Here is a 25,926-nt window from a genome sequence, read left to right as displayed (position 1 = left end):
AGAGGTAGGGAGGATCCTGGAAGAGCCTCCGTATTCCCACCTCAGCAAAAGCCTGGTACACAGGCCACGGTGGAGAGGTCTGCTCACTTAAGGATATACCAGGTAGCAAAACCAGGTTGTTTAGGTAGGAAAAGATGAACTGGAAAGAAATTGCACATAACCACATGGCCAAGGGAGAGTCTTGTTTTCACAACAGTGTTGTTCTAATAAGCTAGAGGCAGAGGGGCACCACTTGACTCAAGTCACCTGCATGCAGTTATTGGAAGGGGACTCGGATAGCTGGAAGCAGATGTGGTTCAGCCCTGTCACAGGGCAAGATTATTAAAAGAAGCTGACAGTGTAAATCCTCTTAGATGTCACTATTAAACTGGGTTCAAAACTGGTCAACAGCCTAGCGCATTCCCACCTTGGTCTGAGTCCTGGGGAAAGGTCAATTCCTAAAGCACCAGTTCTGCTTCCAGCAGAGCCCCCTGGCTCTGAGGACCTTTCTGCAGCATGTCCTGTTTCTTGGAAATCTCAGGTCACTGGTATCTTGACTGCAGACTAGAAATATTTTCCAGGCCATTAATTCTTATATGCGGCCAAAAATGGAACTTTTGACACTTCAATATTTCCCTGTTTTCTGAATCAGAATGAATAGTTGCAAGTTTCCCATAAAAGTAAAAATAAAATGTTTTAGAACCACTAAAGCAGTATCATTGACATACCTCATTTGGGCCTTTTACCTTACGTTAAAAACACCAAAATAAATTGATTCAACTTTGCCAAAATTTTTAATACATTCTTAATCATTGATGAAGTGAAAGGAGTCCTGCAAAAGAATTTGTTTTAACTGATGAAGCATTTTTAGAGAGAAATGGTTCTGCTAGAAGACTTTTAGCTGGCTCTTCCGAATTCTCTTTTCTCAAAAAAAAAAATATTTAAAAAAAAAAAAAATCTGATTTCCTAATCTTGCAGCCCACATCAGCAGAACGCTCTGCTGGTTTTTGCTGAGGCTAAATTTCTAGTGGTCATAGTTGTTATTTCTATATGTGGTGACTTGCTTCCTTTTTCAAACACTAAAACCCATTTTAATTTGCTTAAACATATAGCAGTGCATTACTGTAAAGATATGGGAAGTGGTTTTATTTTCTGTGTTCCAGTAAGTGTCCTTTCAATAAGGACATGCAAATATAGAGCTCAGCCCACAGACCATTACACTGTCAGTGAGGAAGACTATAATTTTTGAAAGAACCTTGGAAACCTCTCATCTCTCCATCAGGTCAGCCTAAAACTAATGGGGACACCAATGTTCTAGGAAAAATAACATGAACTTTCCCATTGCATACACTAAAATGACAGATTTATGTTGCAGATCAAGCTTTACTCTCTTAGACCAAGGCTATTTCTGCAGCCAGCTTTCAGGGAGGGGACCATTCATTCAGCATACGAGAGTGAATACGACAGATTCAAAAAAGTCTTGGATAGCCAAGTGTGAGCAAGCAGCTCCTGGGGTATAGAATGGGCTGGAAACCATAGATCATAGACAAATAAATCATAGGCAAACCCACTCATAGTATATATGAGAACAAAGGATCAACTAGTTTAATCTTTCATTGGAGCTCTTCCAAAGTAAAAATGGTTAACCTTAAATGTGTGCACTTTAGGTACTATTGCAAAAGGCTCTTTCCTCAAAATAATGTAAACCACAGGGATTCGCTGAGCTACTATTGCAGGAAAATATCTTTCTCTTGAAAAAATAAAAGTTTCAAACATCTCAACAGTTAAATAAATGTGGCAGGGTATGCAGTACAGACTCCTCAGTCTTGGAGTTCTGGCAAAACCATACAGTAGTTCAATGCATATTAAACCTAATCAAATAATTCATAAAAAAACTTGGTTTTCACTTGAAATGATAGAACAACAATACTACAAACAGATCTCCATTAATGGTGTTAAAGTAATCCTGATTGTCCTAAAAAATGTAAAATACTCTACTGTTCCTTCCAGCATGATAGACATCTAGACCTCAAACTCCCATAATATGTTGACCACAGCTCTTAGATAGTAACACAACGTTAGATGAGCAGTTTTGTTTAACTAAAAGGTATTTTGCCTGAGGACAAAATGCCAGCAGCACTTCCTGATGGCTGACAAATCCACAGTGGACCAAGAAACCCATCTCCAACAGTCCTATTTACACCAAGCATTTCTTGAATATATTCCCTTGCTACTAACACTGCTACCAACACAACTTCATTTGTACTACGTGAGGTCTTATATAAGCCAAATGCAGAGATGGTTGCTGTGAAATCTTGAGGTATCATGTATATCAACAGTTCTGGTGCTACTAGCATGACTTATCCTTATGCTTTCACTACTTTGGAAAAGCATCAGTGTCTAAGTAGGAAGGAGAAGCCCCAGTGAGTGCAGACAAAGCCAGAGCGACTGCACATAGCAATTGGCCTCGTGTCATTGCAACCACTCCCACACTCAGAGCTGAAATGTCAAAAGTATATTAGAACTGTTAAACACCGGCGCTGGATTACCAGCTCAGGATAGATAAGACTGCATCGCCTAGCTCTGGCTGCCCTGGCTGTTAACAACTAATCTTGTCCTTACAGAGCAGCTCGGCAACAAACAGGATTGCTGCTCGTCTCTGCTTTCACGTGAAAGCAGTACGCTCGCCTATCTGAAATGACAGCAGCTGTTTCTTATACCACTTCTATAACTGTGACTTTAGTTTCATTGCAGAATATCAACACTTCTGTTCAACAAATATGATTCACCGTGTTTTGAAAGTAACAGAGAAGGAATGATAGAGGCAGCATAGCATGATTCACCTCAGCCTTGAAACTGCAGGGAGCTATGTTTCACTAGAATTATGCTACCAGCATTTTTTACCTCTCAGAGATTTGCAACAGTTATTATGAACTGAGAAGACTGTAAAATGAAGGAGTTTTAATTCAAAGACACTAAAATCTGAATAAGCTAGACAAAATGTGGAAGAAAATAGAAAAATATTTTTTAAAAATACTATTTGAATAAAATTATGAATGAGAAATGAGCATATGAACAATGACTCAGCAAAATGCTTAAGCAGAGACCCCAGCAAGCGAACATACCCTCTTGTCTCCAGTGAGAATGATTTAAGCACATGCCTATATGCTCTGTTGATTCAGACCCCACACATCTTGCCTGAACTCATGCAAGATCTGAGTCTTGGCCATAAAGCCCTGCTTCCCTTTCCAGAGAAGCTTACCCTTGTGAGTAATGCCACACCTGAGACACGCATCACAGCTCTGATACCTGACGACTCCTGCTTATTCATAACAGGTCTAAAATTGGTAGCTGCCAAACAATTTCCTCAGTGACCCTGCTGAGATTCTTTAGCTCTTATCCTCAGCTTTTTTGATGGGAATATTTTAATCCTAACGCCCCTTCTAACCTTTTCCTCTCTAACGAAACTGTTCATCAGGATGACGCTTCTGCAGTAGGAGTCTATGCGTTCATAAAGATGAACGGACACCACCACCTTGCTTCACGTAAGTGAGATATTACTAAAAGGAGCAAGATTTAATTTGAAAGACTCTGTAACACAAAGAAACAGGATTTGAATTAGGCTGAAGTACAGGGAATTGCAATATCAGTATGTAACGTAGTTACAACCTGTTAATCTGCTGTGCGAACTGGTCTCACTATAAAGCCACTTTGCACACAAAGTGCTCTTGCTACCACTAGATGTCAGTTTTACACACTTTAAAATGGATAAATACCTTGAAAACAGTAATCCTCCATTCACAATAGAAACATATTTCCTTATTATGCCATTCTTTCTGGACTGACCTTTAGTTTCAAGAATTCCACATTTTATTTACCTTCTTCTCTTCTGCTTTTCTCCCCCTGTGGGGCACAGTTCTAAGAAAAAAAAGACCTAAAAAATTTCCACTATGCATTTATTCCATGATTTACTCATTTTGAGACACTCTGACAGTTTTTGCCAGATATCACTGGCAAACGTCTATAGCTTAGGTTGTATTTCTAGAGGATAGCACTGAGATCTTATTCCTATTCCATAAGGATATTTTTGTATTCCATAAGGACATTTTTACTAAGAAATATCTTCTCTGACTAATTACAGATAGTCTACTATGCCAGTTAATAGAGAGTATCATTAACATGTATTATTAAAATTCTATGTTTTTTCAGGTTTTTATTTGTATTGACTGCCTAAATGTAGATTATTTTTATTTACATTCCAAATTTCTGTCTCTTAGAAATGAAAAATGTAGCTGTAGATTCCTCCTAATCCTGGCTTCTTGCAGGTCTTTTTGTCAATACCAAACAGATGCCATAAACATAAACAGGTCTTAACATAAGGAAGTTGATCATACTGAATACAGAGCTTTTGTAATATATTATGCATTTACTTTGCCATAATAACATGAAATTGCTTTACATCAAATAAATCTGGGTCTTTACTTTCCCCCCAAAAAAACTGAAGAAAATTAGGAGGAAGTCAAATTCATTATACCATACCGTATTCAAATATATATACATAAAGGTATATATATTTTTATATATATATACACACACACACAGACACACACAAAAAGCAACAAACTCATTTCACAGCAAACCTCTCCAAACTGGTCCATGCACAGAACTGGCAATGTGGCAGAATGTAACTCAGCATTATTGTAAGGTAATGACAAGACTGACACCTTACACATGCAGCTTTACTGCTCAGATATTGACAGCTTACCTAGCAACACAGTATCTTTGTTTATCATAAAGTCAAGGGAATCCCCTCATCCTCATTCACATCAAAATTGGACCTTTTCAGACTCCTACTGATCCTTCAGAGCTCTCCTGGATTGTTCAGGTATTATTTGCACCTGCAGCCATAACCATCTTATACAGGTGCTTACCTACAGGGAGGGGCTGAAAAGTAATGAAGGGGAAAGATATGTGCTTATATGAACTTCAAAATATAGTTGAAAAGACTGTATCATACAATCAACTATATCAACAACCTTCTTCAAAGACATCTAAAAACTTTTTTGAGGCAATAACTCTATTAGAATATCCCTTTGCACAACCTCAGCTAGGAACTGTGAAAGCATGACAAAAAATCGCCAGAGCAAACCTGGAGGCCAAAACATGCCAGGTCCCATGACTTCTGACAGACGTGTTTGTGAATTAGAAGCCTTCTATAAGAGGAGTGCTAAACCTGGGGGAGGTAAAGGTGCCATATATGCTACGCACTGTGTTGCAATGTTTTATCCCACCCAAGAGCCCCATTCCCTTTACCTTCTTACCACACTTACTCAGTTTCCTCAAACCAGGACTCCATTTGCATGTGAACTACCCCTTATCCACCTACCAGTCAACCTTTACATGTCCCCAGGTCTGCAAAATGCCGTAAGTCCCACCCAGCCAAGGCACGTAAGCCACATGCACACGTGCTGGCCATTTGCGAAGCCCATGCACAGAACCAGAGCACCTCAGACAAGCCAGTTCACTCTGCGTGTACTGCACAGTCCATGTGCATGAGTCAGCCTAAACTTTTCCAGACAAAAATGCATAAAACCTACTTACGGGTCTACAGCTCCAGATTGTACAGAAATTTAGCTTCTCTTTGCTTTTGATGTAAGGCTTCCCCTCTCTCAGCACCCATGCTGGCAAGCAGCTACAGCAGGATCGGCTCAGATCCAAGACATGCCTCTGCAAGTAAAGGAGTGAGAGACACACCTCAAACATCTGCACCACTGCAGCGTTTCTCCCTTTCCATGATGCCATCTGCAGAACAAAGCTGGCTGGCTTGATTTGCAAGCTAAGAGTTTTGGTTACTCTTAGCTACTGAGCTAAGTACATGAGCTACTGAGAAAGTTGATGTCAGGTGAATGAAGCAGCCTGTAGAAAAGAGGAAATCAATAGCAGGTTTGAAGAGAACATAATTTTTATATGCTTTCTAAATGGCACTCGAACATGAAACTGTAAATACAAAAACCCCAAACACTCCATCCTGTCCCTTTAGTTCCTCATTGTATATTTGGCAACTCATATCCCTCCAGGAAAGAAACTACATTAACTTCTTCTTTATCACACATATTCATTTGCAATATATTCCATTTGTGCCAATATGAATCACTAGCAATGTATATCATAAGCAACAACAGGAGCAATTATGATTAAAACGTGGAAGAATTAGTCATCTTCTTACAGAAGCCACCATGTAACTTCAAAACTGTTGAGTTTGCAAGATATTTTTGTACTCTTTCCTAAGACCAGAATTTTGTTGCTAAAATGCAGCAGCAGCTCTTAGTTGCAATCAATGGTGCAATTTACTGGGGGGGGTGGAGGGGGTTGGAACCAAAAGAAAACCAAAAAAAAAACCCAAACATACAAAATAAGAAAAGATAGCTTTCAGCTGGACCCATAGATGCCAATCTCAAACTTCAGGGAGGCTCATAGCTTAATCTCCTTATTGAAGACTGTCTCAGGAAAAAAAAAAAAGAATCAAGTTAAAACCCTCTATATAAGACATTCACCAGTATAGGAAGTGCTTAGATCCATAGCTTCCTCCTCTATCAAGAGCAATTGCTAGTTAAAAAAGTGCTTGGTCTGACCATACACACAGCACTTGCCTGCGTGGAAAGAGTTGCCTACAGCAGAGTGCTGCTTGAGCAGCAGATTACAGCAAACATCAGCTTGGAAGGGCAGTGAAAATTACATACGCTGTTTGGCTGCAATCACCAAGCAATTATACCTCAGCAATCTTAATACGCTCAAGAAAAGGTTTAAATAGTCTATTTTGCAAAGAAAAGGGAATGAACAAAAATCAAATCCTTTCAAGAAAAAGCATAGCTGCTTCCTCCTCTTATTTAGAAGGTGCAATAACAGGGGAGGAAATAGCCCTAATATTGCTGGGGATCGATCTGCAGAGGCAATTTGGTGAGTCATCATTACAGCTGACGAAGTCTGGACAAGCCCAGATGGGCCTGTATGTCAATCAGACTGCTCAATATAGTTTTAAATTTCCTCAGGAATTTGGTGATTTCTAGATCTGCTAGATCATCTGCTAATTACCATACACGCTACATGTAGATATGCAGCTGCTTTTTGTTACAGTATAATTACAGGCTAAGTATTAAATGTAGGGGGTTCTCTAGTGTCTGAAATGGCATATTTTCACAACAAATATATCAAAGAACTTGAAGAAATGCAGAGATTCACTTGAATTTAAATACAGACTGAGGAAATATGTTTTCTCTGAGATCTCACATGTTCTCCACTTGATCTCCTTGACTCATACACTTGCTATTAGTGTCTCATTTTGTATGCCTGATACAAACTCATCTATCATGCTGATGAGACAGTGAAGGAAAAGGCAAAACAGTTTGGAATGGGACTGATGGCTGGGGGGTTATTCAGAAAAACAGATAGAGCTGGGCAAACATCAATCATATTACAATGAACTCAGTATCACTGAAGGCACTGGAAAGTATCCGTTTCAGAGATTTCACACCCATTATAGGTGTGCCTAGGAAGTCTCAGGAAACAAGCAAATTAATTTCCTCTTCCTGACACAAATATAGAAGGAGAGTTAGAATTGCATCTATTGAATGGACACGTTTTCAGCCTGACCTGTTGAAATCTATGCTGAGAAAGAGGGCGTTTTAGCATTAGCGGGCTTCTGGACTGAAACAATACCATCACACACTCGGTCTGGGTACAATCCAGACATTTTACTGGAAATTTTGCACTAAAGGAAAATTCATAGATAAAAAAGATTTAATTTAGACTAGCTTAAAGCTCTGACTTAAGAAGTTCGGCTGCAAGCTGCACACTAGCTTGAACATCAGAAGTACTTCTGCTGCTTTAGTGCGGTGCATGGACTCTTTAGCATGTTGAGGTGAAAAGTATATGGAGCTACACAAGCTATTGAAATGATTTGGGTAAACTGTTTCCAGTACCCAACTTAGCTTGTGCAGCACTAGAATAGGCACTGTATATGCCAAGGTGGCACACTAAATATTCTATTTTTTTTCATCCCCAGTTTTTCATGGGTTGAGGAGTCATGCAGAAGTCTAGCATAAGAACAGACCAAACTGGGACTTAATAGTCTCCCAACCATTGTTAAAATAATCTTCCCTCAGCCATTGTTATACTAGTCTGCTGATTTCAGTAAAAAACCCCAAAGAAATTCTGTGGTGGAGCTGGAAAGAGACCATATAAAATGGCTTGCTTATCGCTTTTTGAATGATTCATTAACCAGCATAATTTAATCTGCCACATGCCCAGTTAAATTCCAGTTTATCAATGTAGTGTGTGCTACCAGCTTTCCAGAAATGTTACAACAGGCCAGTAATAAAAAGTTAAGCATTAACCAAGATGAGACAACCATGTAGCTACAAAACTAAAACCTATTTTTTAGGTCCTTGCTTAGTTCACTATTAAAAATGTTATGCAATTCCCTTAATGAATTGGTCTTGATTAAATTGATCTTTATTTAAAATACAAAACCTGTTTTCTCTCTTTTCAGCATGTATCAGATTATGAGCTGAGCCGATTCAAAATAATGCACCAACCGTAAGTTTCTCATTATTTTCTGCTTCCCTATTAAATGACAAATACTCTGTTGTACTCTGACAGTTTCTCTGTTAATAAATAAGGGAAAATGAGAATTGAAACCTCCTGCTCATGGGAAGGGCATTAATTGATGGGGGTGGAACTTCCGCAGGATTAGGACCCTGGAAGGTTTACAAGAACTGTGGTTCAGATCAGCTGACAAGAAAGTCTCTTCTGCACCAGCTGCTGGGTGATATTCTTCCTCAGAACAGACAGGGACAACCTTGATATTAGGAAAGTACAAGTTCAACTTCTTCCAGAATACAAAAGCTCTTTACTTGTATAATGTATGAGCCAAATTTTGTTCAGAATTGGTTATCTGCTGCTTAGGGACCAATTTAAGTGATCAGATTAACAAAGTGCTATGTTGAAAGTAATTTACATAGAATTTAAATAGAGTACTGAATAAGCAAATACAGGTATAACAATTAGGAAATGCCATCATGTAATTTTTGACAAATCAAGTTCATTTAGAAGGATATCCTTAATTTTCAAGTATATTATTTCTCTTGTATTACTGCACAGAAATAATATTAGGGAGTTTTCTCTATGAGCCAATGAAACCAAGAAGAATTCAGTTTAATATGGAGTGAGTTGCTCTACTTCACCTAATGGTTGTTATTATTCCATGTAGCATTTTTTTTTTCCCCTAGCTGGGAAAACATTATATGTATTTATGAACCAGAATTGTTTTTCGAATCCCACTCTATGGATAAAAAACTGGAGGAACTTGGAGGCATTTTTACCCGTTAAAGTCCTATTCCTATTGATAAGAATTTGATGAGAGCATAAGTTAATATTCTTCTGGGTTTGTTTTAATAATTAACTAGATGAGTAAGGAAAATATCAAAGGACTTTCTTGCAAAGTAATTAAGTCTAATGGGACATCATTTTGAGAGAAAATGTAGAGAGCATGAATATAAAGTTAACCAAGGTTGAGATCTCTGTTTCTGTGATATACATGAATTTGACCTACTACAATATTGGGGCAAACAGAAATCTACTGAACTGAGACCAAGAGTTGCACTGCTACTGATGTGGGCATTCAAGCTTTGGATTCTCAAATTGTAAATTGGAATAGCAAAGGTGTTTTGTAATATGAATTCTGTTGCAAGTATAAAACAAAAGACCAGAGTGGATCAAGTCCAAAGTAATAAAACTCCTGAAATGCACAGTGTGGATGTCACGTCCCTAGCACCAACTTTCACTCTAAAATGTTACTACTTGCTATTGCAAAAATTGCCTGAGTTTCTAGCACTCAAACAGTTTGCATGTTTTAATTGGGAAAGGTCTACCTAGATCCACCTAAGCCAGATGAACAGCCCTGTTCAAGCCTGTTCATACAGTAGGTAATCCCCAATGGACCAAAACAATAAGGATAGATAAACAGAAAAATAGTAATTGCCAGACAAGGTGAGATCAAAATCCTGTGTTTCTCCTGGCAGTGGCCAGTGCTTCAGGTCTCTGCCTGTTATGAAGGTTTCTTCATAAGGCTTCATTAAACAGAAGCTAGGTCCCCTGACGTGCCACCATCAAAAGCTCTTTGTTTTCCCGTTCTAGTTCTCACTAGTGCAACACTTGGTGTTGTTCTTTTCCGTAAGAAAGATTTTGAGTCTAGAAGGCTCTGTGAACCAAAACACGCAGTTATTCTACATTCTGCTAGGAAATCCCATCACAGATGTACCAGGAGCAATCTGCAGCCATGCATAGCTATACTTCCCTGACTTCCGCACCAAATACCTCCACTAACTCAATGGAAGGCTCTTTTCCCTCTAGTCAATACTATACCTGTTCTCTAAGTGGGAAAAGATAACAGGGGCAACAAAGACAGAATGTTTTCTCTGGGAAGAGTTTATCGTAGTAATTCTGTTTTGATACTCTGAAATAAACTTTTTTTGCACGGCACTTTTCATGAAGACTCTTATTTTATTCTTTTGAATTTTATTAATTCAATTAGCATTGACTTTGACAGCCTAATGACAGCTGGATGTAAACTAGTTCCCATCAACACTTAAAGCCATAGGTCTACCTAGATTGCTTCTGAGCAGCTACTGAATATAGCAGTGAAATTATCAAGGTGCAATCTCTATTAGTGTCCTATCCTATCCGTGAAATGCAATAATGAAATATTTCCTTCCCCACTTCTCAAAACAATAACAGAAGAGAGGTGCTGCTTTCAAACATGGGACAGCAGAGTCCTGAGAAACTAGTCCAAACGCTCTCTGGACCTGGCTGCCAGGGTTGTGCAACAAACTGCTCTCACAGGTTTATATGTTTTCAACAGTCCTGACATCATGTTGAAATCTTGAGCTTTGCTTAAAGCCCTTCCTCCTGCAGAAGAACCATTGTATTTTTCACTCCACACAGCAGACTCAGTTCATCCACTCTCAGCCTGAAAGCCTGGGGTCACCCAGAACATTGAACAAGTTCGCTCTCAAGAACGGCAGTACAACAGCACTTTCCAGATACTTCCCATGGGAGAAGTCTCAAACATCCCACTGACGACAGCCATGGGCTTATTTATTCAGTGTTAAAATTTATGCCAGGAAGAACACTACACATATCACGCTACATTCAAGAGCACTCTTTAAGAGAGCGCAGATATCAAAATCAACCTCATACCACAGATATTTCAGAATACTGGAACTTACGTGCTTTCCAAACACGCTGTCTTGCTATCTTTACTTAACATTTTAATAAGCAGTGCAAATAAGATTGGTATTTATAACTGTATTCAGCAAAACTGGCATATAAGCTATAACTTTATTATGAAGTTTATTATAAACTTTATTAGAACTTGTTATGAACATCCATAATTTGGAAGCACATCTTGAGAAAGAAATGTAATTACAGCTGAATCACCTCAGTGTAGATAGTCCAAGACTTACAGTATCAGATGTTTCTGCAGAAGTTGTTTCACAATGCTGTCAGCTTACTCAAGTTTCACTTTCCCAGGGACCGTGAAATTAAAAGGCCTTCTTTATAGCTAATGAGATTAGAAATTCATCCCAAATCAAACTCGGAATGAATTTTGCTCTCAACTCACGAGCTCTGGGGACTGTTTTCCAAAATCAGGACTGGAATCTTTCATCACAAAATCAGTGCTCTTTATTACATGTGCAAATTCAGAAGCCTGTCTGGCTGTGTCGGGTTGCTAAGTAAATGAGAAATCTTCACCCACAAATCAGGTATGAGATGTTAAGTCTTAAGTTTACCATTTGTATATAGCAACATGCAGTTATGGAAGATCCTGGCTAATAAATGAGCTGTGATAAGGAACACATAATTACAAGCTTTGTTTAATTATGCTGTGGGCAGCATTTGATCTTCTTTTCTTGAAATAAACATCTACCAATTTTCACTACTGTGAAAAATGTTACTAGTTTATTTTACCAGGAATTTGCAGTATATGCAGAAAAATTTGCTAGTCATAAATCAAGCAAGTGTTCTGTAATTAAGACTGATTTCTAGATTAGTTTCTAACATCTTTTTTTTTCATTTGTTAATAATTTTTAATAACTCCACACTGAAAATTTTCATCCTTGTCTTCCAAGCAAAGGAGATGTCTTTTCCTGAGACATGAATAAATTCTCAATTGTAAGAGATGTTACATATCAGGAAAGTACCTGTGTAATGCTGAGATGTTCCACTTGAAATGTCTGCACTTGCATAATTCAAGCTGCAAGAACTAGAAACATTACACATTAGCTCCTTTTTCATCCTACCCCCTCCACTAGCATTTTTTCTTCATCAAGGAAGGTAAACAACCTAACCTGGAAAATTCACTTTTCAGCTTTTTCACAGCTATCAACATTTAAATCCACGGACAAGTTCTCCATACATCAGGTGCAAAGGCCTGGATCCCCTCTAAGCCCCTTTGTAGCTGGGTCAGGAGTGAGTTCATAAGGCAAAATCTTTTGGAGCGATGGTGTCCAATAATCACTAAACCTGGATTCATAAATGTCTAAGTAAATGCCTAAGTAAACACAGCTAAAGCATTCCCTGCTTCCTTTCCCACCTGCAGTGTGGAAATAATAGTAGTATTTCCCTATCTCACAGGGGTGCTATAATGGAAAAGCATCAGGAATTGTGATGTCTTTACTTAAAATAGTAACAAAAACTGTACAGCTGCACTGCAGGGGAAAGCCGTAACTTGCTTCCCAAGGTCCCATTCACCAGCTGTGACGCCACAGAAGTTACAGCATTGGGGACATCTGAATATCGCGGGGATTACAGTCCAAGCAGTGGCCAATACTGCCATCGCTGCAGCCGCCAGAGAGACCTCTGTGCTGTCAGGGGCCATCCCAGGCTTGCAGGCCACAAAAGAGGATGATGGTTCAAAGGGCAAACAGGCCTCCGCTGGCAAAATTAATTCTAGTCTACTCGTGATAGAGATTTACACCCATCTTTTCTCAACAATTTAGTCAGACACTTCAGTGCAGTTTAACTCATTGTCCATGCTTCTAGCGAGAATCACTGCCTCAAACACTTGCATGCATAATGCATTTTCTTCTGTTACATTTTTACTTCTCATTAAAAAGACAGGACAATTGAAGGCATAAACGTTAAGACAATAGTTAAAATTAAGAATAAAGTAAAAGAGAAGTCAAGAAATAAATCAGTAGACTTCTAACAGACTACAATGACATTCAAATTTCACATGTAAAGGATTTTCTAGTCTTGTTTGGAGGGGGGATTGCATAGGCATTATTATTAAATTTATTCTTAGTTAACAAATGTAGGGTGTGCAACATAATACTTTCAGTTTCACTTTGAAATATTTTGATTTCTTGCTCCTATATTTTTATTTCAGTGGATTGCTTTGCCTAACCAAAGACAAATCCTAATAAAAATACTAGTAAAATCAATGAGATTTCTATGAGAATTGGACTGTTTCCTTAAGAAATAATAAAGACAAAGAGCTTTTGCTGTCTCTTTAAGCAAGATGCAGCAGTACAGAAATCTTGTGACAATCTGCATTTGGACTTTCCCACTCCAGAGAAAGCTCCAAGGTGAAAAAGCAAAGGTGGTAGATGACTTCTATCCCAATACTTAGTAAGCAGGAAAGGTTTTCCCCTCTCCTTGGGATATACCATAAGGGATTTTTAATTACCCTATATCCTTTAAATACCAGTGCTGACTCAGGTTGAATGTTTTATGTCTAAATATGTAGATTTAGTTCCCCGCTTTCCTTAGTTTTTGATGTAGCTTAAATGCCACTTTAAAAATCTTCACTTATTCCCAAAACTGGAAAAGACCGAGGCTGCAAATTCAGAAGATACCTCTTCAAACAGTGACCTCTCAATAAAAATTATACCTAAAAGAGACCAAAAGAGGTTTCCAGTACATAACCATTCTAGTGTCACAGAAACGTAGCTATATGCACTCCAAAGAAAAAAAAAATTATCTGAATTTGACTTTACATCACATTTTTACATATTATTTACTCATTTTTAGCATAGAAAGGCTATGACAAAAGTCTACTCAGGCATCAAATATTTACAGAGGCAGCCATTGCCTGCTGATTAGAATTAATTCTGGATATTCTCCTGTTCGCAGGAGGATCTAAGAAATATTTGCTCAGCAAAGCAACACCATCTTGCCTCCTTTTACAGCAGCAGAGAATATTACACTCCTGCAGCAGAAAGGGGGCAACAGACACTTGCATTACAGCAGTTTCTTCCATCCTGCCATGAGCAATCGTGACTTTTGCAATCACACCAGTTAACTGAGAAGAAGGAAAGACCCCCTCACAGCTCAGGAGCATATCGTGTTCCAAGTTCTTCTAGGAAGCTCACTTCTGCTCTTGTAACTAAATTGTTCACCATGCTATCTTGGATCTAAAGCCAGGCAAAACTGGTATTCTGAAATAATTTTTGAAGTGTTTTGCCAAAGCTTAGCAATGAAAGAACGGAAAGATCACAGCGTTAAAAGTCTTGTGGCACCACTACAGACCGCATGGATTTGAACCTGAGACCACAGTTTAATCATGGCACCTTCCCCATCTCAGCTCCATGTCAAAAGAAGTATCTAGTCAGGCGAACAGAGACAGACAGACACATTCCAATATTGTGAATCTACAGCTGGGCATTTTTTAGTACTAAGGAAATCCAATCCAATCGTCTAACCAAGCTTTGCCATATTTTTGAGATTTGCAAAAAATTTATGATAGTCTCTCTTGGCAAAACATGCTGTCCACTATTTACGTCCAATAACATTTGATACTTTTCCACAGATAAACAGTGAATTTGTATTTTATGCATCTTTTTATATTGAAAATAATGCATAAAGAAAATTGTACAAGGGTTGAACTGTTTCTGTACATCACATTCTCCTACGACTGCAACCACACAGGAGACATTTTCAAACAAACTATCTTTCTAAACTGGACAAGGAGATGCCAGGTGGAATTACATTAATGGTGTTCTAGCTGGAATGAAAACCAAACCCAATATAGAAGACATTCAAACTAGCAATACATTCAGCTGAAAAGCAATGTATATCACCTTATGCTCATCCTGTCCAGTATGGCTTTTAGATCGTGAGTGACTCGCCTCCTGGCAGCCCACCTTCTGCTTATAGTTCACAATTAAGACAAACTCGGAGATGCAGTACTTTAGCAACAGCCTTACCTGTCTTGCAGCATCACTTAAAATTTTAAATGAAGGATATTTTAAGCAAACACAATGTCTAAAAAGCTCCTACTTCAGTGGCCTTTCTCACTAAACAATTTCTTCAACTGCAGTTGTATAAAGATACTAAGTAAAGTTGACAGGAAATAACCATGATTACAAGCCTGTGTTTGTTACCAAAAATAAAGATGTAGCTAGAAACTACATTTGGCAGAGCTTATAGGGAGAGAACAGACACCTGTATACAAGAATCATTGGAAGTCACTAAAGATTGTAAATAGAACAAGATTCAATCTTTGAAAAAGATACCACAAATAGTAGCAATACAGTTCTCTGAAAAGTTGAAAATATACAAAAATACACAAAATATACCAGTTTGTATTTTCTGATCAAGTCCCGATATCCAGATATTTGCTGGGGTCTTAGTACTTTCCAAATAGCAATGGTGGCAGTTCAGATGTTACCATGCTACAGTATTGCAGCTGTGGTTAAAGTGGAAACTACCTTGGCAATGTTTTCATTCTTGTGGTTCTGTGGGCTGTATTCTTGCCCCTGGCCTCAGTAGAAAGAATATACAACAAAAGGCTTTCTTTATGCACATACTACTGAATTATCACTATTGCAATGATGAGGAATGACTCAGGGTTACAGATATACTGTCAGAGTTAGAGGGTTTTTTCCATTTTAATGAAAATTGCATCCAGAAACTCCAAGAATTTTTTCCTTTTTCCCATCCTTTCTTACTGAAAATAATCCCATTCTCAAACAATTGAAATACCAGTTGATATTATCTGGAGATCACCAAAGAACTGATAGGATATGAAGATGTCAGAGGAAATCCCAATTTTTCTTCCCAATACCCTCGATGCCTGCGATGGAAACCAGTTTCAAGTTGTCTGAGTATCTTCCATGGCACAGTTTATCCTCCCTATCCCAGTTAGGAAAATACAGAGAGGGGCATAGAGGTTGCAGTCTTAGCTGGCTTGTGTCTGTATATGTAATATATAAATCAGTATAAGCCTAGAACTGTCTCCAGAGTCTCCTCTTCTTCAGCCCCATGATTTTCCATTACTCTCTGTTCTGGAGCCTGTTCGGGACAACTTCTAAATTAGAAAATTTTAGAATTAGACAACCTTGCCCAATCTCCTTTTATGGTACCCTGCCGTGCTCAGTCACCTATGGAATGCCATTTGCGGGGGGGCTAACAGGATACTTATAGAAGAGTTTCTTTTATATTGGAAACACTATGCTCATTTTTAGGGACGTTAAGCAAGATAAATCACAGACTCTTTCTGATAACAGTGTGACAGGCTAATGCTAAATAATACTAGATGTCTATTAACCCTCTTTAAAGAGCAAGAGTGGATCAGCCTCTGAGAAAAAAGCATATGCTGGCCCAGCTGTAGGGAGAGCCAGGTCTGTAACAGTCAGCTTAATCTCACTAAGTTTTAGTGAAAGTTGAAACATTTATCTTTTTTAGTTCTCTAGACCAGCCTAAATAGCAATCGAATATCAGTCACAGAGCAACTCAAGTTGGGTACCAAAAAAATCAAAGAAACAATTCACCTTTTTAAGACACAGACCCAAATGACCTGCTTATGTCTGTACACAAAGCCAGCAGCAGAACCAGAAATGGAAGCTGTTGCCCAAATCACAAACCGGTTCTTCACCATCATCATATGCCTGGATAGGATCTTTCTCCTCCACCCTGTCAGTTGATGTGCTTTCCTTTTCTCTATTACATGGCTGTACTCAGACCACAGAGAAGAGGTTGTTGTAGTTTCGATTCACTGGTCTTTCTTCCCTTTTAGAAAATCATATTTGGTAGGCAGAAAGTGCTGCACCTGGGACTCAAAACTCAGAAGAAAATAACTTCTGGCTCATTCAAGCAATGAAGTGTGAAGGACTATTAATTTATAATCTCATTTTAGCAGAATTCCACATGTGCCCCAGCTCAAGTACACACTGGGCAGAAAACAGAGCAGATGTCTTGGCTCATTTTGCTCCAAGTCTCCAAACTGGAGTCTTCTCGGTTTTTGAAAGAAATACAATATTTAATTTACAGCATGTTATCAACACATATTTATGCTCCCTGCAGGAGAGACATTTCATTCTTCTTGCTTTAGACTAGCCTCCGTGAAAACAAGTGAAAACCTAACCTCTTTTTGCTTTTGTATAAGCCTGCAGAGCTTCATTCATTAGTTCACACATTTGTGCTGTGATGGCAGGTGGCCTATGCAGTATTTCTAAGATAATGAAGGAAAGTATGAAACCCTTTCATGCAGACTCTCTTGAATTCAGAAATGAGAAGAGAACGGGTAAACGGTTGAGATAAGATACGAAGCCATGAAAACTGCACTGCTTAAAAATGAGGCCAGCTAGACGAGCAGGGTAGAGCAGTTACAAGATGAGCTGCAAGGAGAAGTTAAGGGACTGTGGCAGGAGGGCTTGTTGCAGCTGCAAGCCAGACGGTTGGTGCTGTAGCAACCAGTCACTTGGAACAGCTTCAGGAGAGGCTGTTCAGCACAGCTGGCCTGGCAAAAGATGAAGTGCAGTTGGTAGGAATGCCACGGCAGCCCTTTGGGCAACAGAATTCAAGACTTGAAACCCAACAGCCTGCACAGCTACAGGTGGCAACCCATAGAATTAATACATTTGCCAAAAATATATATTTCAAAGATTTGCCCCAAACAAACACAGAAATTGCATTCAGCATGCAAATAAATATCTCTTTACTAGCACCTTCCTCATAAACTCCCTTTCCAAAAGCAACACCAATGTGAGGAATGTAGAATTACCTTAGTAACACCACGGACACTGGCATGACGGTACTTGTGCATATCTGCATGACAGATGGTATTAACACATGTCAACACATGATTCAGAGCATCAGAGAGCCTCTCTGGGTAGATCATCTGTAACCACCTAAATACAGACCGTATCATAATGCACGTATTTATGAAATTAGGAGTCACAGGCAACCTCCATGCTAGCTTTCTCTAATTTTCAGTGCCTCAGAGTATCTGTACGCTTGCAGTGAGCGCAGCATAGGGACTGAGGAGCTAGCACCAAGCACAGGAGCTGCTCAGCTGCCAGAAGCAGGAAAGCTGCACTACTGGATGCTGCACGTGATCTGAAATGCCTTGTCTCAAGGTGCAGCTCCACTACGTCTTGTTCCAGAGACTGCTCGGTTGTCACCAGCTCTGGCACCCTGCTCCACCGCACAGTGTAAACACACTTTGGCTTAACAATCTTGATGTTTGCTTACGATTCTTAGAAGTAAAATTCAGATATGCTCTGAATTCTTGAAGAGGTGAAGGGTTTTCAGGCCAGACTGTGGCCAATCTCTTGCCACGCTAACAGCAGTATATGCAGCTTCCCTGCAGCATGTTACAGTTTAGGACTACTCAGACCACCTCTTGCAGGTTATTTTATAAACCTTCTGGAGGACAGAGGGATAAAAGGACATTCTCCAGAGTAGGGAGGCAGTTCAGTCTCCCTGCCCAAAGCTGTCCTGGTCTGGGCTGAGATTGCTGTTAAAAATTATAATGGAACACTATTGCCTGATCTGTTTTAAAAAATATTTTATTTTATTCTTCCGCAAGCTGTGCCTGATTTTTCAAAGTCTGACAATCTCCTTCTGTTCCTAATAGTCAAGAGTTCTGAGGCGAAAAAAAGAGATTTTATGTATTTTACAGCTTTCCTGTTTTCCATTCTCCTCCACCCACTGTCATTGCACATTTTAGGTACTCTCCAATGATATCCTTGACAGAGCATTAAGTCTCAGTTTCTTCTTCACATTTCTGGCACTTCAGTTTCCCCAGACACCTGCTACCACAGCTCTGTCATTTCTCCTATTTAGTTCCTCACTGCCCAGTTTCATGGCTTTTTATTATTTTACAAAGCTCTCAGAATACAGACAATAACCTAAAAATATCTTACCATTTCAGTTAATTTGCCTTACCATACATTTCATAAAAGTAATCGGATACTTTTCTAAATCCCTGATCTGGCTGATATAATTAATTACCTTTATTAGTATATATCTTCCTTATCTCATTCTTCTAAGCAATAATATTCTGAAGAAATACATGAAAATATAAGGCATATCCATGCTGTTGCTTTAATGAATTGATATTACAGTTCAAGATCACAGACGTAAAAGGATTGTTTGTATTGCTTAAAATGTCAGCATGAACTACCAGCTATATTCCTTTTATATTACTGGTACAAATAATGTTTAAGAAATTATTCATAACTAGATGGTTTTTGTCCACATATAGCCCACAAAGAGATAGATTTAAATGTACTCTGAAAAAAAATCCAAAGTAAAATATTTCCTGTCATTATTTTGTCTTTTTAAAGAAACAGAAGTATGATTCACATGTACAGTCCTACAGCTAGCTAATCCCTTTCCAGGGATTTATTAAAAATGACAGATAAAACCAAAATTTCAACAATTTCAGCTGTTAACCAAAAGCAGTACTAAACATGTATGATATACCTCCATCACATTGGTACTTTATTGGGTTTTAGCTTAAAAAAAAAAAAAGTGGCTCTAAGAAAACACTGACAAATAACAAATATAGCTAATTTCATATCACAGACCAGAGCTCTTACAGACGATGTCTTTCCAGCAACACTTCCCTACCATCATCAAGGTGGATATGGTATCAGATCCTCTGTAACCACAATGAATAACGGGAACAAGTTCTTCAGGATTAAAGATCTAAATGGTCCAGAACCACCCTAAGTCAAAACCAACATATCAGTATATATCTATACCTATCATGTACCTTGCAGAATCCACAGGATGGAACACCAGTTTCTGGGAAAGCCTCACTTTCTGTACAGATTTGAAGTGTTGTTCATTCACAGCCAATGCACCAAGAACATTTTGAAATGCAGTCCCGTGGCATAGCTCCAGCAGATATCTGGGCAGGCTTAGAATTTATCCTATACCAAGCTCAAAATTTTGCTCCTTTATTATGGCATTTCTTTCTACTCTAATATTCTCGACTATTGGCTTACTTAAAGTAAAGCAATCCTGGGTCAGATCAAAGGTCTAATTCATACAACATTTGTGACATTAGCCTGCATTGGATGCCTAAGGAAGATAAGAACAAGCAAATGGGTGTGGGTGGGTGCCTCCGTATGCATGCGTATAACAGTACGTCACTCTCTCGCTGAGCTGGTATAACACCCCAATGCTGAAACCATGGACCATGCTGAAACAAATAAATTTATGCTGTGAACTTTGATTCAGGAGAGTGTTGGTGGTATCAGTTCTACCAGGAATAAGAATAATAATAGAAATCTATAAATTCTTTAGAAGCTCATGATACTTTGAGGAGTCTTTTTCATAACGGAGGAAATTTTCCTGTGAACAGAATGATGAAAGTTAACTGACCTTGAGGAAGGCTTAAGCGTGAAAGAAATCACAACCCTTAAGGAAGAGATACCTTAAAAACCAATAATTTCTCTCTGGAAGACTCTATTGCCTTCCTATTTGCTAACTAATATGAACATTTTATAGCAAAAGCTATACAAATAATCTATACCTTGTCAACAGTTTCAAATTTCAAATAGTACATAGCAATCTAGTCTTCACTCATCAGTCTGTTTATAAACATATTCCTGACTCAACATTATTGTGGTAATAACAAACAGGACAATTTCAACTGTATAACATAACCCCAGGCAGATCTCTAAAACACGGAGAAGGTTTAAGTACCCAAGTCCACGCTGCAGATGTTGGTAAAATCCCCTGGTGTCCAGAAATTAAAAATCTCGTAAGACTATCATCTATGTATATTATTTCTAAACTACCAGTCAGAAACTTTCTTTAATCCCAAAATATTTTAGATTGTAATTTCCTCAATGCAGTGACCTTCTTCTTGTTCTCTATTAGAACAACATATAATGAAAAGGGATAATTGTTTATGAATAAGACCACTATGTGCTACTGAAATACAATGAATATTCAAATTTACATAGATGCGTTTCTTTACATGTAGACATCTATCAAATTTTCTTTCTCCTTTCACTTCTCCCCGCATGTCCTTTATATTTTAAATCTGAAGAGATGACATAAAAAGTAGAAACAGTTATTCTGAAACCCAGCATTTGATACTAAATGTAGAATTTTTTTCTCCCAAAATACTCTGAGGGTAGAAAGATGCAGGCTTTTATAACCACAAACTTATGAAATAACTCTTTTAAATGCTGTACAACAGCAATAAATGCTTCAAAACAGGATATATAAAAAATAATAACCCAAATAATGACCCACACTGATATAGTGTGGCACTTCTATTCATCTGCTACAGTTTTATAGTCTTAATGCAATCAAAGTTACCAACTGTGTAAACATACTCCTTGCAACAATTCACAAAATTTGCAGTCTTAGACAACAGAAAAATTTCATGACTATAGTTACAAGTCTGGGCAATTTTTCTCCACAGAAGAGAGTATTCCATGAAACTCTTTATCTCATTTCACAGATATATAGCAACTGTGGTCATAAAATGTTTTCTTGTTATTATTTCAAATAGTAGTTTGCTACCTTTTTAATTAATAAGATAATAATTTCTTTCTTTAGAAAGTCCCCCATCCCCTTGATCACTTCACTGACTTTTTTTTGACAGTGGTATTTCAAATCCACTATACTTTTGGGTGAGAAGGACTTTTGGGACTTTTTCTGTTCAGTGACATTTTCTGCCTCCAGAACATAGTGTTAGGCAATTCCAGATATCTAAGAAACAGAAGAGAGCTGTCTTAAGAAGATGGAAGCATATGAAAACAGAAAAGACTATAGACAAAAGCATTTTTCCTGTTCCTAAGCAGGAACAGGAAAATGCTCAGGCAGCAATTATTATGGTCAGTGAAGCAGTGCAGATTACCAAATCGTGACAGAGAAAAGATGCACCAACCATTTTCCTTGGCTGTATGTATTACAGGCCAGTGCAGGAAAGAACTGGTTTAAAAACTATTGGTTTTTCAGCATTTTCCAGGTACTGAAGGCATCATGATATGTGTAAACAGTATCAGCGCTATACAAAAATAACCTCATTTTAAGACATCCCTTTCATTTTGAAATTTGAATACTTTATGCAACCTTTTGTCTGTGTGAGTATACACAGCGATTTTGTCAGCAGGGACACAAACATATTTAGACCATTCACTATCCATGCCTGAATTCTGACTGATGCTCAACAGGCACGCGCAGAAAGGAAGGACACAAAACGCTTCTCCTCCCTCATCCTCCTCTGCCCCGTGCAAGTCTCATTCTCAGTGCCAGGGCCAAATAACCCACTCTGCTAAGCGCTCCCACTAGAGCCTCTTGGGTACCCTCCAGGGTAAATCCACACCCAAACAGGAGGACGGGCAGGGAAGCAAACTTGTCCAAGATTTAATCCAGTTGCAGCAAGAGATGAGGAGGAAGGGGAGCAGGGTATACAAGCTCCGGAGAAAAGTCAGAAGTAAGAGTGGCTTGCCAGCCTGCAGAGAAGCCCGTGCCCCTACGCCCTCGCTTCTGTGGTTAGGATCAGAGCTAGGTTAAATCTGGCCGGGTACGAGTATCTCTGTTACAGTCACTCTTGACTGCTGGAAGGGGATAAGATTTGCAGACCAAGCAGCAGCACTATTTTTCAGAGTCACTGTAGCTGTCGGTTGTCTCCAACACAGGTCACTGCCTCCAAGGCAATCTGACCTCCAACGCTTTCAGTTTAACATTAAATAATTAGTCTGTCTGAAGGAGCAAATTTTGTGTTTCTGTGTGCATGTGGAACAGATGACAGTAAAACTGAAAAGCAGAAGTGCAGCTTTTTACACGGTGGGTTTGTCCCCAGAGAAATAAAACACATTTTCTCCACAGGTGCTAAAATGAGTTTGCTCAGAAGCCCCTTCATGAGAAAATCCTACTAAATTTACTGTTTTCACATCTTTGCCTACCCTACAGTACATGCCTACACTTACAGCCCGTTTCCTCCAGTGAGCCTAAAGACAAACCCAAATCCGTTCAATTAAATTCAGAGCTGCATTTTCAAATGTATCTCCTACTACTGTTACTATATGAACAACTTTGAATATGCCATTTACTATCCAAAGTGATAACAGATTAAAGCTTTAAGATTTCTAGTGCAGTTGCTAGGAGTCTTCCAAAATTAAGTGTGGCATTGAGCCATTTGACCCACAGTGAGGAGACTGAAACTTGTGAAAATTAGTGTTATTTAAAAATACTTGGGACAGAAAAGTACCTTCCTCTCATCTGCTAAGACACAACTAAATGCCCACATGTAACTTTTCCTGTACAAGTAGTGTTTTCTAGTTTAAAATAGCTTATATGCATCCTGAAATGGAAAAAATCCATTCAAATAGGCTAGTTAATGAGAGTCTGAAAGCAATGCTTGCAAAAAAAGAGAGAGGTATTATTTTAAACATGAAGCAGAAGTATTTCACCTGTTTATAGCGATCAGTAAGTAGTAAATACAGAGAATGTCACGAGAAATCATGTTCCATAAACTCATGGTTTCCAAATACCAGCTATGGGACACTGAACGTAAGGTAAGTGGGCAGTCTATCAACTAAAATAGAAATCGAGGGGAAACAAAACCATGTCTAAATTGGCATAGTTTTAAACAATAGAGTTTGAGTGCTCTTTTGGCCTGGTACCAAGTCCCACAGATTTGCATTCAGACCCATATGATCAAGCACAAAACCCTGCCGGGCAGCATGTGACAGTCTACTGCTAACCCTCCGTTCCCCCTCCGCTCTTCATCCCCAGCGTATTGCTGGCACGTCTTCCTATGGATATTCTGAAAGTAGAAGAGATCAAATATATACAAAATACTTTAAAATAGCAGGCCTTTAGGAAAAATTAAAACCTGCATCATGGCTACAGATTCCAGTTCAGATTCAGGTGGTATGAATTTGGACTGTTTTCCAATTCGAAAGTAGGTGGTATCAATTTGGGCTATTTTCCCTAAACTTCCACAGCGTTGAAAAACAGAACAGTAGCAATCATTCACTGACTTTCATGTGAACACAGACTGATCAAGTCAAATTCCTGCTACTGACTGGCTAAGTTGACATTCACATTACACTGCTCCCATGGTTGGAGCTCTCACCTTTAGTGCTACGCCAGCAGTAGCACAAAGTCAGAGCTCAAGCAATAGACTCAAATTTTAAATAGAGACCTTTACGTATGAATAAATACTCTCTTTGAAGCAATTATCAGAGTCTGAGGGAGATTTAAGACACCATGTAGATATAGGTAGGGAAAAGTACCTCTGAGCTAGGTGAAAGACTATGAACTCAAGACAGTAAAATCAGACAGATATTTTGAAGTGAATTTTCAATCATTTTACATATTGCTCAGGAGCGCTTACATTGCTGCTCTTTTGTCAGGACTTCCTGAAGGAAAAACCAAGCAAAAGCTCACAAAGCTGTCTTTAAAGAGTAAAATGTGCAACATCTTGTGATTCCCCACATTCCCCAGAAGTGGGGAAGTCAAAATGAAAAAACACACTAGCTACTTGGCAAGACAGGTTGTACATGAAAACCATTTGAAGAATTCTTTCCTATAAAGAACAGTTGCATCCTTGACTCCTGAGTACTTCTAACAAAAAATTTTGGCACTATGTTCTCTATTAATATTGGAGACAAAATTTTGCTAATTGAGAAGGGGTTAAGAAATAGATTTTTTAGCATGACTGAGAGAAAAGTAAGTCTTATATGGCTATGTTATGAATAAAATTGAAACCTGGTTATCAAACCAATTGCTTACTTCAAATCAGGTTTCTCAGCTGTTTTATATACATTGAAGGCACTAGACTGTATCTATGAGCATTAATGCAATCTGTAAAAAATAACTTCCTCTTGAAATAGTCATGCATAGTTCATTGAGATCCTTTGATGCAGCACTGTCTCCTCAAAGCATTAAAAATAAAAATAAACATTAAAAAGATTTACTATAAATTGATGTTTTAAACTAATCTATTTGCAGTTCTTTTTATTCACCTTCTCATTGCTAAATTTTTATGCTACATGATACAGTTTACAATTCTTTGCTTTTTATTTTAACTATGTGAAATCCTAGAAGTTCAGAAATGGCAACTGAGGGCCAAGGCTGTACCTATTCCCTGGCTTGGACTTTTCACACTCTTTCCTGCAGCTTTGTTGCCCATCTCTCCTGTGTGCCACAGCTCCTGCCTGGGACAGATTCCTGGGGTTTCTTGTCCTGCAGAGGAGGCTATGGGCAGATGCTGTTGTGTCACCGAGCCTCACCCCGCTATGCACCCAGGATGTGGCTTCGGCTGCCAACCCAGATCAGGAACTCAAACAGGCCCCTAGGTTCCCTAGACTCAACATAGTCATAATCTGCAATCCGCATTAAGACAATGGCACGAATGGTCTCCATAAAAAGGTGTTAGCATCAAAGCTTATGAATTTAAAAGGAAGATATGTACAGCTGATATTTTATATAATATTTAACATCATAATATGAATATTAGTGTTATTAGTAGCTTCAGCAGGAATCCCTGACAAACCCCAAATCATCATACAAACCATGTACTGGAAGGTATTAAACTAGGGAGCGTTGATTTCAGTGGAAATCGGAAAAAGCAGTCATCAAAGAAGTCAGAGAGAAACCTTCAGCCAAGAAAAACCATCAGTCCTG

The 25,926-nt window shown here is 38.6% G+C and overlaps 1 protein-coding gene across 1 annotated transcript in view; it reads left to right on the top strand.

Moving 5' to 3' along the window:
- Positions 1-25,926, top strand: part of BLNK (B cell linker) — a 103,629-nt gene that overhangs the window by 23,060 nt on the left and 54,643 nt on the right. Inside the window, exon 3 of the mRNA XM_075154768.1 lies at positions 8,528-8,574. Within this exon, the coding sequence (XP_075010869.1) occupies positions 8,528-8,574 (47 nt within the window). The remainder of the gene's footprint in view (positions 1-8,527; positions 8,575-25,926) is intronic.

The sequence above is a fragment of the Calonectris borealis genome, chromosome 7 (genome assembly GCF_964195595.1).
Source record: "Calonectris borealis chromosome 7, bCalBor7.hap1.2, whole genome shotgun sequence".
Classification (NCBI taxonomy): Eukaryota; Metazoa; Chordata; class Aves; order Procellariiformes; family Procellariidae; genus Calonectris; species Calonectris borealis.
Note: the sequence above shows the minus strand (reverse complement) of the source record. Positions and strands in the feature narration are given on the sequence as shown.